General features: G+C 39.7%; 1 protein-coding gene across 1 annotated transcript in view; it reads left to right on the plus strand.

Annotated features, from left to right (window-relative positions):
• Positions 1-15,256, plus strand: part of LOC142095001 (protein-glutamine gamma-glutamyltransferase E-like) — a 49,322-nt gene that overhangs the window by 8,836 nt on the left and 25,230 nt on the right. The window contains exons 2-6 of the mRNA XM_075177700.1: positions 3,368-3,541; positions 3,640-3,888; positions 7,082-7,200; positions 8,406-8,534; positions 9,699-9,876. Coding sequence (XP_075033801.1) covers positions 3,368-3,541; positions 3,640-3,888; positions 7,082-7,200; positions 8,406-8,534; positions 9,699-9,876 — 849 coding nt within the window. The remainder of the gene's footprint in view (positions 1-3,367; positions 3,542-3,639; positions 3,889-7,081; positions 7,201-8,405; positions 8,535-9,698; positions 9,877-15,256) is intronic.

Consider the following 15,256-nt stretch of genomic DNA (forward strand, 5'->3'; position numbering starts at 1 on the left):
ATGCGTTTTTGTACATGTGAGCAGCATAAATGTGCATTTTGCGCAACTAAAATGGACTTACAACAACCAACTCAAAATTAACCCAAACTGTCCTCTGCTATCTCCATTTCTCTTTTGCAAGTGCCTTGTACCCGATCATACAAAGTAGTCCAGAAAACACACAGGTACAATTATTTTTTAATAGTGCAGACAGAATTTCCAATAAAAATGCTGCCCCAATTTAGCTCCAGTTATCTTCCTCCCGTATTATACATGTTCTTGACATTTTTACATGGAAATTTGGATTGTAGATTAAAAATATCCCAAATTGCAGTTATAAAAAAATACACATTATTGCAGAATATCAAAACAATGTAAGGGAGAAAAAGATGAAAACTAAAAACAATTTTGCCTTCAGGAAATGATTAATGTTTAGTCACAGAAGCTTTAAAGGCATACAAGCATATTCATTAATTAAATCATTAATGTTGTAATATGAACCATGTGATGTACTTAACCAGCCAATATGGAATGATAATGAGAATGATAATAATTATAAACCTGTTAGCAGAACCATTAGTGAACAATGATAAAGTTTAACACTGTCAGTAACATAATGTCAGGTTCAACACAATATGTTACTATACCCAAATATCTTATATTATTTTATTTACAACTTCAAGTATGTATAAAATCTGCTTTATTGCCAATTTATGATTACAGCTTTGTGTAATGGCAATCATTAAACCAGTGTAATACAGTATATATAGTGGCATGCTCATATTAGACAATAATACACCTTTTCATTTCTGAGCAAAATAATGTCATATTTGGTTTGTTGTGATGGCAGAACTGTATCTACAGTCGCCGCGAAGGCACCTCTTCAAGTATGGACAAAAAAGTCATAAATGGTCAATATGCCATCAGACCTCACCACATGTTATTAGACCTCTCCATATGCCCCTCAGATCTCCCTACATGCCCCACATATATGTCAGTCGCACCACATGCCATTAGACATCACCACATGTCATTAGACTTCTCCATATTCCCATTATTAATCCCCCACTGCCCCTTACATGCCTATCATACCACCCCACATGTCATTAGACCTCCCCACAACCCCTTTACATGTCCATCAGACCTTGGCACTTGTCCATTAAACCTCCCCCCATGCCAACAGATCTCCTTACATACCCATAACATGCCTATCGGCCTCTGTACATGTTATCAGACATCTCTTTACATACCATCAGATTTTACCACATGCCCCTTACAGACCTCTCACACCTCTCCAACTTACCTTTACCTCACACAGAGGAAGGAGGGAGCAGGAAAAGCACACTACACTCTCTCCTCCCCCTCCTCCCCTGATTGTATGAATTGTTACTTGTGTTGTGAAGAGGAGGTCATGTAACACGGACTCCCAGGTGCTCCCAGTCAATCTACACTTTAGTCAAATTGGGAGCAACCAACTGGGTTCCAATCCATAACTAGTGGCACCCGGAGCAGAATGCTGGAAACTCCTCCTGACTGGGAGTAATATTTAATAGAGCAAAGAGCCGAATGCGATTCAAGAGCCCTGTGTGGGCTACCGCTGCTGTAAAGCGTATTTCTGCCAGTTGGGTTAAATGTAAACATAATTAAGCATGACTATGCTAAGGCTCTAGAAACTCTGGTACTAAAAGTTTCATGGTAGAAACAGATATTTAACCATGGTAATATTGATCATGTTAATCGTGCTAATATTAGTAATATTATTCATAGGTGTTATTGATGGTGAAAACAATTATATTTCCTAAACACCTGCCTTATGCCATGTAAATCCAAACAGTCTATCTTAATGGTAAAGTTACTCATTCTATAGACAAAGTTATAAGTTACACTTACCAATCACTAGCTAATAAATGTGAACATGCATAGATTCATCAGTTAGCTGTGTGCACATGTGTGTCTACAAGCTATTGTCTACAAGCTATTTCAGGCTAGTTGTGTAGCTGACAAGTGTGCAGCCAATTATATTTGGGAATAATCCATTACTGTATGACTCCTCTTGGAGTGAACATGTGAGCAGGTTGGAAGAGCAGTCTAAGCATAAACGTGGATGATTACATATGCAATTATATTTTGTTACATACAAGACATTTAAATGGTAAGTCTGTAGAAGTATAGTTCTTACAGGGAGGCCCAATGGTTAGCGCCTTGCCACTTCACGGTCTTGGGACACGCGTTTAGTTCCAGCCATGTACACGCAGGTTGAATACTTTCTCTGTGTCTATCCATGGGTTTCCTCTAGGTGCTCCAGTTTCTGCCACAGTCCAAACACAAGTGGGAATTTAGATTGTAAGTTTCAAAATGTGGCAGCGAATGATGAAAAATACTCTTTGTAAAGTAGTGTTTAATATAGTGGTTCTACAAAAAAATTACAAGATAGTATACTGTGTTCAGTGAGAAATTTAGATGTCATAGTTCACATATATATACTATATTAATACATGATACATAATAGAGATACTACCAGAGTTCACATCTATTCTGATCAACATTTGGTTTCAAGGACCTCTATACTCACTTGGAACTCTTTGCTATTACAAAAAACCAATCAGCAGAACAAACTTTCCATACCATATGAAAAAATTTTCAAGTTTTGAAATATAAAACCTCATCATTCATTGCATGTTACGATTAGGTCACATCTTGCACATTTCCTCTTAGCCAAATCATTTGAAATATATGGCTTTATTCCTGTAAATTTACCTAAAACCACAAATCATTTGATAATACCTTATATTTCTACCAAACATTTTATTTTTTATTATTATGTATTCTATTTTGCCTGAAATTTTGACTTCAATTAACTATCTAAGTCACGTTTGCTAGCAAATAATATCTATATTAGTATACTCACCCACAGAATGTTGGGTGTTTCAGAGTTTTGCACTTTCTATCCCATGTGGTCTCTCTACAACCAGCACTCCCATTGTCACTTACAGTCTCCCTATGTAAAGTAATAAAGTGTTTCAGTGGGGACACAGATCATGGGAAACTAAAGTCACTCATCTACATGTCCATTTCCTATATAGGTCTGCTCTGTACAGGATGTCTTGCAAAGGTTAAGACCAAAAAGAGTCTACTGATTTACCTGCCCCTTAGGCTTGTTTTTAGCTCCTTAATGGGAATAGGTACCAAAAATTAGTATTTGAACTTAAATTGTTGCACAGAAACAGGTGCAACAGCACATGAAAATTATCAGTGCACCGCTAACCCATAAATGACCCAAGACCTATGTCTTACGTAGACTTGTCTTTAAACTAAATCACAAAATTCTGCATTCTATATATGTTATCTATGTTATCTAATATATTTTAACTCTGTATTTTGTATACAGCCCTAAATCTGAAGAAGTTCAGTATGGAAAAGGCATTAAACATGGAGGAGCACAGGACGGACTATTACAACAGCAATAAACTCATACTGAGACGAGGGCAAGAATTTAGAATGACACTTCATTTTAACAGAGCCATTCAGAAGGGAGACAAGGTGGAATTCATTGCTGGCACAGGTAACAATGATTAACTAGATCTTCTAGTTGAGGTGTTTCAGCTATGTATAGTACCTTTATTTTCCTGTTTCCTGTCATTGTGTTTTTCCCATTCACAGGTCCAGCCCCTCTGGAGTCTGACAACACAATGGGTGTATTTCAACTCTCTGGCTCAAGCTCAAGAACTGACACTCCCTGGACAGCTGTGAAAGACTCTGACTCCTCCGCTGATGTGAATGTCGTTATCAACAGCCCTGCAGATGCACCAATTGGTTGTTACAATATGAGTCTCTGTATCTCCTCCAAAAATAAGCAGCGTTATTTTAAATTAAATGATGTCATACTGCTATTTAATCCTTGGGCTACAGGTAAATCACACAAGTTTTTTAAAGTGCGATACTTTAAGATGGTCTGTCACACTGTCCGTTAATGCCATGGTAGGAGAGATATGAGGTATAGAGGATATTGGCCTGGTGGTGAACATAATACATTCTGATAGTTGGAGTTAGAAGGTTATTTGAGCTATCAACATAGAGAGCTCATTCCCAGGCCATCTTTCTCTGCAAAGAGTGAACTGGATTTAATGCATTTAATGTCAACCAGACAACCTAATTTTATTTGATACTAACTGCTGTACATAGTGAACAAAACACTGCATTATGTACAGGGGTGAAACTGTGCATCACTGTGCCCAATAGCAACATTTGGGTACGGTTGCGGCTAGTTCCACCACTGGTAATAAAACAATAAAATTACATTAGAGGCCCTGGTGACAAGTCCTTTTTAAATGGCATAATTCATAAACTCACATGACACATGATGTGATATCAGTGATGTATAGATAATATTTTGATTGTTCCATGTGAGAATCAGTGGTATCATTAATTGTGATTTTATCAAGGATGCCATCAGATAACCCATGAGGATGGGTATAAGTTTTGCTCTGTTTAATAACATCTCTGAGTATTATATTGTTCCAATGACTGTAATAATATTTTTAAATATATATCTATGTTTAAAGATAACCCAGAACTACATAATAAATGGCACTGTGACGTTAATGGGGCGTGCCTAAAAATAAGCTGTGCTCGCACCCTACAAACATTTCCATCTTTCATGTTGACATCTGTATACAAGCAGGGAACATATGTAGAAACAAAGGAGCTAAATAGTTGTTTGTACAATAGGTGCACTTTATCTCCCTGGAGTTAACAATCAAATATAATTATTGGTAATTGAACATCATAAAAAGTTTTTTTTTTTTAAATGTAACCTTTATTAATTTAATTAAAAACAATCATGGATAAAAATACCGAAATATGAGTGCTTGTGAATAAAATAAATAGAAAAATGGTTATAAAAATCGCTGGAGCCACTTTTAAATATAGACCCCTTATAACTGAAGGCAATCACCTATATTAGAGGAACTAGATTCTATTATGATGGTGCATTGTTAAAAGTTACACCCTATGCTTTCGTAATGCCTTCCACAGTTATATCACAAATTAAGAGGAGGATTGTAGTCTCCTATATATGACCATATCCTATAATATTCACTGGATTGTACAAGGTAAGCATAGATTAACCATAAGGACAGCATATTGAATCTAATAGTCTGTTGTGTTCTCCTCTAAATCCTTAAAGTAATAAACAAAAACTTGAATGGAGCGCTTATTACACTGAAGTGATAAGCCCCTAATAAGACTAAACACCTTTAGAACAATTAACATTTCCCTGTGTAAATTCCACACAGCATTCCATACATAAAAAAAACTTTTTATGACGTTCAGTTACCAATAATTATATTTGATTGTTAACTCCAGGGAGATCAAGTGCACCTATTGTACAAACAATTATTTAGCTCCTTTCTTTCTACATATATTGAGCTAAGCTGTTTTCTGGTTGCACCCCTTACATCAGATATTAGAGAAATCTTGGAAGGATGTTGTATTTAGGGTAACTCCCAACAATCAGTGCGACGGAGCTATCTTCTTTTTTCTTGCAGCAGGGAATGCTAGCTTTACATCTTGTAATATATGTCATTAACAAAGTTGGGTTTGGAAGGTTATGTGGTACTTCAAAGGTCAAGTAAAATAGAAACTTTTGTATTATATACTAACATAGCAGTAACTAGGGCAGTACATCATGTGCCACTATCAAGGGTGCCTCATTTTGCCCTCATCAAAATGGCTATGTTATGGCTATGTTGTGGGGCAAGTTGAATGCTATAAAAACATGACACAAGACCAAAAGTAAAGTGTCTATAGATTATAAATGTATCTGTGAGTGAAATGCGGCAAATAAGGAAACCACGGGGTAAATGTATGAAAATCCGATTAGTCGGAAATCGGTGACTTTGCAGCTAAAATTTAAAGCGGCGCTGGCTTGTAAAGGCAAGTTTGCCTTTACAAGCCAGTGCCACTTTAAATTGTAGCTACAGGTGTTGAGAAACTACAAGTCCCAGCATACCCTTCCAGCAATAAGCTGCTATATATTGGCAAAGCATGCCGGGACTTTCACAACACCTGGAGTGTCACAGGTTAGCCAACATTGTCCTAGATCAACTTTCACTTTCAGTGTCTAAATAAAGATATCAACTATTTGTGCGCTAGATGGAATAAACAGCCAGTATTTAACTTATGTGCAAAATAATAAACTCTTTTGCACCCCTTGCATTGTAACATGGGGCCTGATTCATTAAGGATCTTAACTTAAGAAACTTCTTCTTATTTCAGTCTCCTGGACAAAACCATGTTACAATGGAAGGGGTGCAAAAAAGTATTCTGTTTTGCACATAAGTTAAATACTGACTGTTTTTACATGTAGCACACAAATATCAACTTTAAATTTCAGTATACAAATAAGCTATCAAGTATTTGTGTGCTACATGAAGTGAAGTGCACATCTCATGATGTGTCCAGCTCTGAATCAGTAGCATATGCGCCAGACTTCATCAAGCAGAAAATTAGTGTATTGATGCCCAAGCCTTAGTAGCATTTGCACAATCATCAAGGTGTATTTTAGTCGTTTTTTTTATCAAAGAAAAAGACGCTTGTCAAACAAAATAGAATCTTTTATATTTTCTTGTATGTAATACAAAAAAAAACACATTAGGAAATGTCTGCTTCATTTTGTTCAATAGCTGCAAGCACTGAATGAACTGCTGTCAGCAGGTAAGGTAATTACACAATCAAATCATAGATGTACTAGTGGTAAATTTTTTATTCTACAAGTAAATTATAAACTACAAAACACAAACATGTGGGAAACGAGATGACTTGGTGTCCTAGAGGATCATATCATTCTGCAAAGTCTGAAACTGGGAAATTGCTATTATTGAAAAACATTTATTCACCCAAATTTGAGTTTATCCTCTTCTAATGCAAAGTTTATATTTAAAAAGGCATTGAACCATTTGTTGTTTTTAATTTACTTGTAGAACAAAGGATTTGCTACTAGCAGTAATACCTTTAGTATGTTGCTATTTTTAAGTGTTCCTTTATTTACATAAGTAAAGATCAGAATAAGTAATAAGTCAAATGAATATCTGTATATTTTCAGACGATGATGTCTTTATGGAGGACGAAGATGAAAGAGTTGAATATGTTTTAAATGACAGTGGCATTATTTTTTATGGTGTTTGGGAATACATCAAGTCAATGGGATGGAACTATGGACAAGTAAGTATATCTTTAGGTATCATAGTTCAAAAGAACTGATTTTTAACCTATCCTCTAAAAAGTGGTTATTAAAAAAATTGTTTATTGCAAAAGTAATTATTTTTCTGAATTTGGTAATAGGTGTCCTTTTACTAAACTACAACAGGGGATCAATGCATTGCAACAAAAACCTGAATGCCCCCTTTTGAAAATACATAATTGAACTCTATGGACCCTCTTTGGGACCATAAAACTATTAATTCTGAAGCTATATTGGATGCCACCTGACAGTTTACCGCATTATCCATGCCACAGGAAAATAGGTTCAAGTTTAAAAATAATAACAAAAAAAGCAAAACCAAAAACCCCTCTCAACAAAAGGAACATTATTAGACCAAAGCCTGTTCTTTGAGTCATCAGTTGAAACCATTATACTGAGTGTTAAACAGCATATATTGTTAGAAGCATTTTTCCTTCGATTTGCCATGTTCTAAATGGGAGAAAAAAATATCCTCACAATAAGAAGAAAATATTTTCTTGATCCAACATTGTCCAGGGAAGCAAGCAATAATGAAGAGCCCTCTACCATATACTGGTGCTGATTGGTTGAAAGCTTCAAATAGAGTTTTGGAAAATAATGTAAAATTGTTGGTAGCTTCCAAAAGTCTGATGCATGAGAAGTGGTGGGAAAAATCTTTGAACTGTTCCCCTTAACAATGGAAGTAAGTAAGATGTTATCAAAGGCTGATTAGAGTCAACCTTGTTATTTTATTTTGATTATGAATCCTAAAATAATTTTGGCATAAAATGTGTTTTTAATATCTAGGTATGTTCTTCTTAAAAGACTTGTTCACCGAAACACATATTTTAATACTAAATCCTCCTGCCCCAAGTCAATACCAGCCGTGGTCCGATGCCCGGAACTTCATTGTTTGGAAGATGACAATAGAATTTTTAAACTCCAGACACATATTTGTTTGGAATGTGCTTGGAGTACTGACCAATCAGTTCTTTCGCCAAATCACAAACCAATATGTCTGTCCCATTAGAGATGCATTGGGAGTGATCCTGAATACTTTAATCTGTTTTAGAGTAAACTGATATTTAATATTTTACATTCTCTTTCTTGCCCTGATAATAAAAAGATACAAAACATATATATTTTTATTGCTATTGTTATTTTCATGACTTCCCATAAGTTTAGGTTGTTGTCATTTTTTTTACAGTTCGAAGAAGGTATTTTGGACATCTGTTTTGAGATCTTGGATAAAAGTTTAAACTATAAGGAAGATAATCTCCTGGACTATTCAAAGAGGTGTGATCCTGGATATGTGGGAAGAGTACTCAGTGCAATGGTAAATATATGTGCAAAACCTTCTCTTGGTTTTCAACAATGACCAAATACATAGTATCGCTCTTTTTGTGTATGCATCTCTTGGTACATATTCTGAACGTATGGACAGCTGCAGAGTCCAGATTTGTTATGTAAGGTGGATTAAGGTCTCCTTACTTGTTCTTATTCCATATGTGTGGACAAGGCCACAATATCACTTCTCTTGATTTATCTATAGAATGCGATTCTAAGTGGCCCATATTTATCAAAATACTTGTTCTGTTATCTCTATCCTGAGATACTTGCTAAATCGGTTTCCCCATGCAGTGTAATGGACCAGCTCTTGTTGGTGACAGCCGGTAAATCTTAACGCTGGACAGTGTTACTTTGAGTGAGTGATAACATGATGAAACCACCTGTTTTTGCTAGAAATAAGGCTTTTACCCGTTCATAAATATGCCTCTGGACCTCGTTTACAGATTTACAGAAATTAAAGATAGCCAGTTTGGTAAAATAATAAAGTTAAGTTTCCAATTACAATTGCTTCTGGAAATTAAATTTAAATTTAGACAATAGACTATCACTCAAAAGGATACCTCTTCTAATGGGACTTGCCAGGATTTGCTATTCACCAAATAAGGAAAGAGCAGTCATACAAAAAGAGGAAACATATTCCATATGCACAATGTGTCGACTTATGGCTTGTTAATTAGTGGACAATGTCCCGCGCCAAAGATCCCTTTTTAACATCCAAGTCCTAGTGCAGGTACCCTACCTGTAGAGTGGGTAATACAATCTTTGGAATGCTGTGGTTTCAGTTATCTGAAATATCCCCTGTGAATTTGAGATGTTTTTTAGAATTAGCATTACACAGTTTCTTAAAATTTAAGTAATCCCGCTTGTGCCAAAGAGCATCTCTTGTAAGTGTTTTATTGTGTTCTTGCCTTGTAAAGACCTGTGCATCTCTTTATGGTGATTACACAGTAAGTACACATGCAGTCAGTTTTATTACTGATAGTGTAATCCGCACTCTTTGTAATTACTCAAAAATATATTTCATATAAGTAAAGACCAAAAGAAACAATGTATTATGTATTTTTTTAGTTTTAGTGTTGTGTAATGTAATTTTATTAACTATAAGAAAAATTAAATCATCAGTAAGACAATGTCTTCATGTTCATTGCAGATAAACAGCTTTGATGATAAAGGAGTGCTGGAAGGAAATTGGGGTAAAAAAAGTACAGGTGGTGTTGATCCTCAGGATTGGAGTGGAAGCGTTGACATCCTCATACAGTGGCACAAAGGGAGATATAAACCAGTCAAATACGGGCAATGCTGGGTATTCGCTGGAGTCATGTGCACAGGTAGTTGATCAGTATAAGAAATATAATATATATAATGTAAACCCATTGGTTGATGAAATGGGTGGATAAATATTCACTTGATATCTTACCACTAATGAAACACAGTAAATGGATAACTGCACACATGGAATTATACTGTAGTGTATCTGGGCTTTAATCTAGTAGAACCCGGGGAGTGGATGGAGAAGGAGTTATAAAATATGGAGGCATGAATGCATGAGTTAAGTAATAAATTCTCCTTTATAGAGTTAAACATTCAATTTCAGGTGCCTAATATCTATAAAGACCTCAGAGTAGACTCTCTTATTAATCAAACTTTTGCTGCTTTAGCTCACATCTTAGAAATCATAAAACAAATATGCTGGTACACTGGATGATGCAAGTGAGAGTTTATAACTCCTGAAATGGCAAAGATAATCTACCCAAAAATGGAAAAAAAAATATGTTTTTTAAATTGAAATTGCAATAAAGTGAACTAGAATCAAAGTGTGCATTTTCTTTTTTAAACACCACCAAGAAATGCTTTGTGGTTCTTGCTGTGGCACCAATCGACCTTTCCAAAACGCCACTGATGGATTTCCCATGCCCTGACTTCCCTGGTTATAAATAATACTGCACTGCATTTAAAAGTTAGTAAGTGGCGAAGCTCTACGCAGAGCTAGTAAAGACTCATCCTATCAGGGTTTTATAATTTGCCAAGGTCTGAATTGGATTAAGACGATACCAGCGGTGCCAACCTTCATACTAAGGTGAAGAAATATAGAGTCAAAGAGGGTTGTGAGGAAGGGGGGCTTTATTTAGAATAAAGATGGTATTTTCCACTGTGTGTGTGTATTTTTTTAAAAATGTTCCCTGATCTACTATAGGTCCTAGAGGGCCTCGGATGCCAGGGCATACTGGCACTAGTGGTTCCTCAAGTGCCAGCATGCTCTGACCTCCATGGGTATGGTGGAGGTTGTAGTGATAAAAGCACCAGCATGTCTAACACTTAACAATGGGAGGGAATGATGGGATCAGTAGTGCACCACAGAAAAAAAATCAGCTCACTCTAATTACATTTATTAACCAACACCCACCGCCTAGTGAGTGTTATCAGTGCCCCTAATTTGTCCAGGGGGATGGTGGGGGCGCAATTTTTGTTGGTCCATTCCCCTTAGGCAATTCAGCCACATGCTAACCAGCAGGGCCCCCCCCTCATGAGCGCCCCCCCCCCATGAGCAACACATACTTTCATACTTACCTGGGGACCCGCCGCTGGTCTCCGCTATTCTGTCTTCAGCCTTGTTGTCACCGTGACAGCCAGGCACCACGATCCGATCGCAGGGGTGGAGAAATCATTCCCCCTGCGATCATGTGATCTGTCACAGGCAGAGCACATGATCGCAGGGGGAATGAATCCTCCACCCCTGCGATCGGATCCTGATGCCTGGCTGTCACGATGACAGCCAGGCTGAAGACAGAATAGTGGAGACCAGTGGCGGGCCCCAGGTAAGTCTGTGCTGAGCTGTTGTACCGGGCCCCCTGGTGAGCCCGGGCCCGGAACAACAGTACCCCCGTACCCCCCTGATGGCGGCCCTGCTAACCAACACACCGCTGACTGGTACTATTGCAGGGGGAGCACACGCTGTGGGTTTTTCTTATATAGTGCCACCATGCCTGGCTACTATAGCCCAGTGCTGGTATCATCCATTTTCTAAATACCAGCCCTAGAACGGGTTTGGCGTTTTTTGGGTGGAAGGGTGGGGAACGCTTGCTTTTTATAAATAATATATATATTTCTTTTTTGGTTTATGTTTCTTAGCATAAGATATGCGTAAGGGGAGTGATTCATTAAGGAAAGGAAAGCAAAAAAAAAAGGTGTAGCGTTGCACCTTGGCAAAACCAGGTTGCTTTGGAGGGGGAGGTAAATTTAAAATGTGATGGCAGATTTATAGGGCAATATTCTAGGACATATTTAAATGTCAGTGTAAAAATAAATCAAGGATTTGTGTGCTACATGAAAAAAACGGCCAGTACTTAACTTATGTTTAAAATAATAAACTAATTTGCACCCCTTGCATTGTAACATGGTTTGTCCAGGAGAAAACTTACTTGTTTTTTTACTTAGTTTCCTTAATTAATCAGGACTTGTATGTGTATCTTCCTGACTCTGGATGAGGCCCTAATTAACTACCGACAGTTACACCAATCAGTTTCATTCTAAAGACAAACCAATCCAATTGCATATGACCTAATACTTGTCAGGCGCCGTCCGCACGGCCGCCTGACTGCCTGACCGCGCGTCTGGTTGCTATGCAACCAGACGCATCACTTCCGGATCCCCCCTGCCATCCATCTCCTAGCAGTATGACGCGCCCCGTTGCTAGGCAACGGGACGCTATGTGATTCCCGCCGGCAGGCATGACAGCGCTGCAGCGCTGATGCTGATTGGATCCCCACACTATTTAAACCTCTTCCTGTCCTCTAATCAGTGCCAGAGTATCAGGTCTTCCTGTCTCCAGCGTTTGTGTGTACCAGTTGCTGTATTGTTCCTGACATTCCTCGTGCTGCTTGTGACCCTTTTGACCCGGACCGTTTGACCACCCCTATCTGGATTCTGCCTTTGTACTGCGCTCCCTGAAGGTTACCGACTCGGCTTGCCTCACCATTCTTCTGGATTTCCCTTTGTACCTCCTCTACCTGAACGTTGCTGAACCGGCCTGTCTGACACCCCCTTGTATCTCGCTGTGGACTCTAGGAAGGACCGCGACCTGCGTGTCCCTGCAGCGGAGTCCATACTTCCTTGCGGGGGTTCCTGGTGAATACCAGGGGCACGTTAGACTCCGCGCCTTCCTCTGAGTTGCGCCAACAACAGCAGGTACCCACTATCAGTAATACACCCACTATCAGTCGTGACAGTATACTCTGGCCATGACAACGGAGGGGTCTGGTGAACCGTCTGCTCGTGACCTACTCCTGCATTTGGCTCAACGAGTGGAGCAACAAGAAGCAGCCCAAGCGCATCTTCTACAATGTGTCCAAGGGATTGCTACCCGCTTCGATACATTTCAGAATGCTGCACCCGCTACACCAGCCATAACCTCTGCGGCATCCACAGCATCCAGTGTGGTTACGGTCTCTACAGCGGCCTCCGGTGTACGCATCCCGACACCCGAAAAGTTTGACGGGGATCCCAAGAAGTGCAGGGGCTTTCTGAACCAATGTGCCATCCAATTTGAGTGCAACCCAGGGGCCTTTTCTTCAGAACGCACCAAAGTAGCTTTTCTCATCTCCCTCCTCAGTGGTCAAGCCCTGGCCTGGGCCTCACCTTTATGGGAACAAGGGGGTCCACTTCTTAATAACTCCAACTCTTTCATTGAAGCTTTCAGGAAAGTCTTCGATGATCCCGGAAGAGTTGCTTCTGCAGCTACCAGCTTGTTAAACCTCCGCCAAGGTGACCTGTCCGTGGGGCAATACGCAGTTCAATTTCGAACCCTGGCTTCCGAGTTAAAATGGAATAACGAAGCACTGGTGGCAACCTTTTGGCAAGGTCTTGTGGACCGGATTAAGGATGAGTTAATTTCCAGAGAACTCCCGGCTGAGTTAGATTCTCTCATCTCCATGTGCATCAAGGTGGATTTGCGCTACCAAGAGCGCACGCAGGAACGCTCTCCTGGCAAACGGTTCATACCACGGCTAGCACCCCAGTTCCAAAATCCCATCCTGCCAGTGGACGAACCAATGCAAGTAGGACGCTCTAAATTATCCCTTGAAGAGAGGGAGAGACGCTTCAAACAACGCCTGTGTCTGTATTGTGGAGATCCGGGACACCTGCTAAGAGTTTGTCCCAAGAAACCGGGAAACTCTTCCTCCTAAACGGTGGCGGGGAGGCCGTTTTAGGAGAATCCACAGTTGCTCCCTATTCTAAAGAAAATTCCCCAGAATTTCAGATGGCTGTCATCCTGAGCACCCCCAAGGGTACCTTTTCCACCACGGCCTTTGTGGACTCCGGCTCCTCCGGGAACTTCATTTCGGCGGATCTAGCTTCGCAGCTCCAAATACCTCTAAACCCATTGCCCCAACCGTTATCTCTGACGGCAGTCGACGGAAGTCGTGTCACTCACGGCTCCATCTCCTCCGTGACTTCTCCTGTTCGGTTGAGGGTAGGAGTACTTCATAGCGAAATGATCCAACTTTTGGTGTTGCCGAGGTCCATTAATCCCCTCATCTTGGGGCTACCGTGGCTGAGAAAACATTCTCCTCAGATGGATTGGGACCACGCTCAAGTTATGTCGTGGGGTTTAGGATGTCGCTTTAAATGTCTGTCTAGAGTCTTGCCTCCAAAATGTCAATTAATGGCTCATTCCGAGCTAACCCACCTTCCTGAGGCCTATATGGAATTTCAAGATGTATTCAGTAAAGTGGAAGCGGAGATCTTGCCTCCTCATCGTCCCTGGGATTGCGCTATTGTTTTATCTCCTGACCAACCCATCCCCAAAGGGAGGACCTACCCTTTATCTCGTCCAGAGACGTCAGCCATGTCTCAATATATTTCAGAAAACCTGAAACGGGGATTTATCCGCAAATCTACTTCCCCAGCGGGTGCAGGGTTTTTTTTTGTTAAGAAGAAGGATGGGTCTCTTCGGCCTTGTATTGATTATCGTCCTCTCAACCGCATCACTGTCAAAAATCGATATCCACTACCTCTCATCTCCGACCTCTTTGACAAACTCAGTGGATCTCAAATCTTTTCCAAACTAGATCTCCGTGGGGCCTATAATTTGATTCGCATCAAAGAAGGAGACGAATGGAAAACGGCCTTTAACACCAGAGATGGACATTTCGAGTACCTGGTGATGCCCTTCGGCCTCTGCAACGCCCCAGCCATCTTCCAAACCTTTGTTAACGATATCTTTCATGACCTGTTATACACTTCTGTGGTAGTGTATTTAGACGATATATTAATATTTTCTAAAGATCTGAAGACTCATCGGGAACAAGTAAAGGAGGTCTTACGTAGACTTCGGAAACATCACCTCTACTGCAAGCTGGAAAAATGTGTGTTTGAGATTAGCCAGGTACCTTTTCTTGGTTTCATCGTGTCGGGTCAAGGTCTTTGTATGGATCCCACCAAGGTGTCAGCTATTCTGGACTGGCCTCAGCCACAAGGCCTTAAAGCTATTTAAAGGTTCATCGGCTTTGCAAACTATTATCGCCAATTTATTCAGGGATTCTCCACCATTATAGCCCCCATTACAGCTTTAACCAGGAAGACTGCCAACCCCAGGGTTTGGTCCTCGGAGGCCATGTCTGCCTTCATAACGTTAAAGAAAGCATTTTCTTCAGCCCCAGTTCTGTCCCAGCCAGATCAAGAACGACCTTTTTTCTTAGAGGTAGATGC

This window comes from Mixophyes fleayi, chromosome 6, assembly GCF_038048845.1.
Source record: "Mixophyes fleayi isolate aMixFle1 chromosome 6, aMixFle1.hap1, whole genome shotgun sequence".
Lineage (NCBI taxonomy): Eukaryota > Metazoa > Chordata > Amphibia > Anura > Limnodynastidae > Mixophyes > Mixophyes fleayi.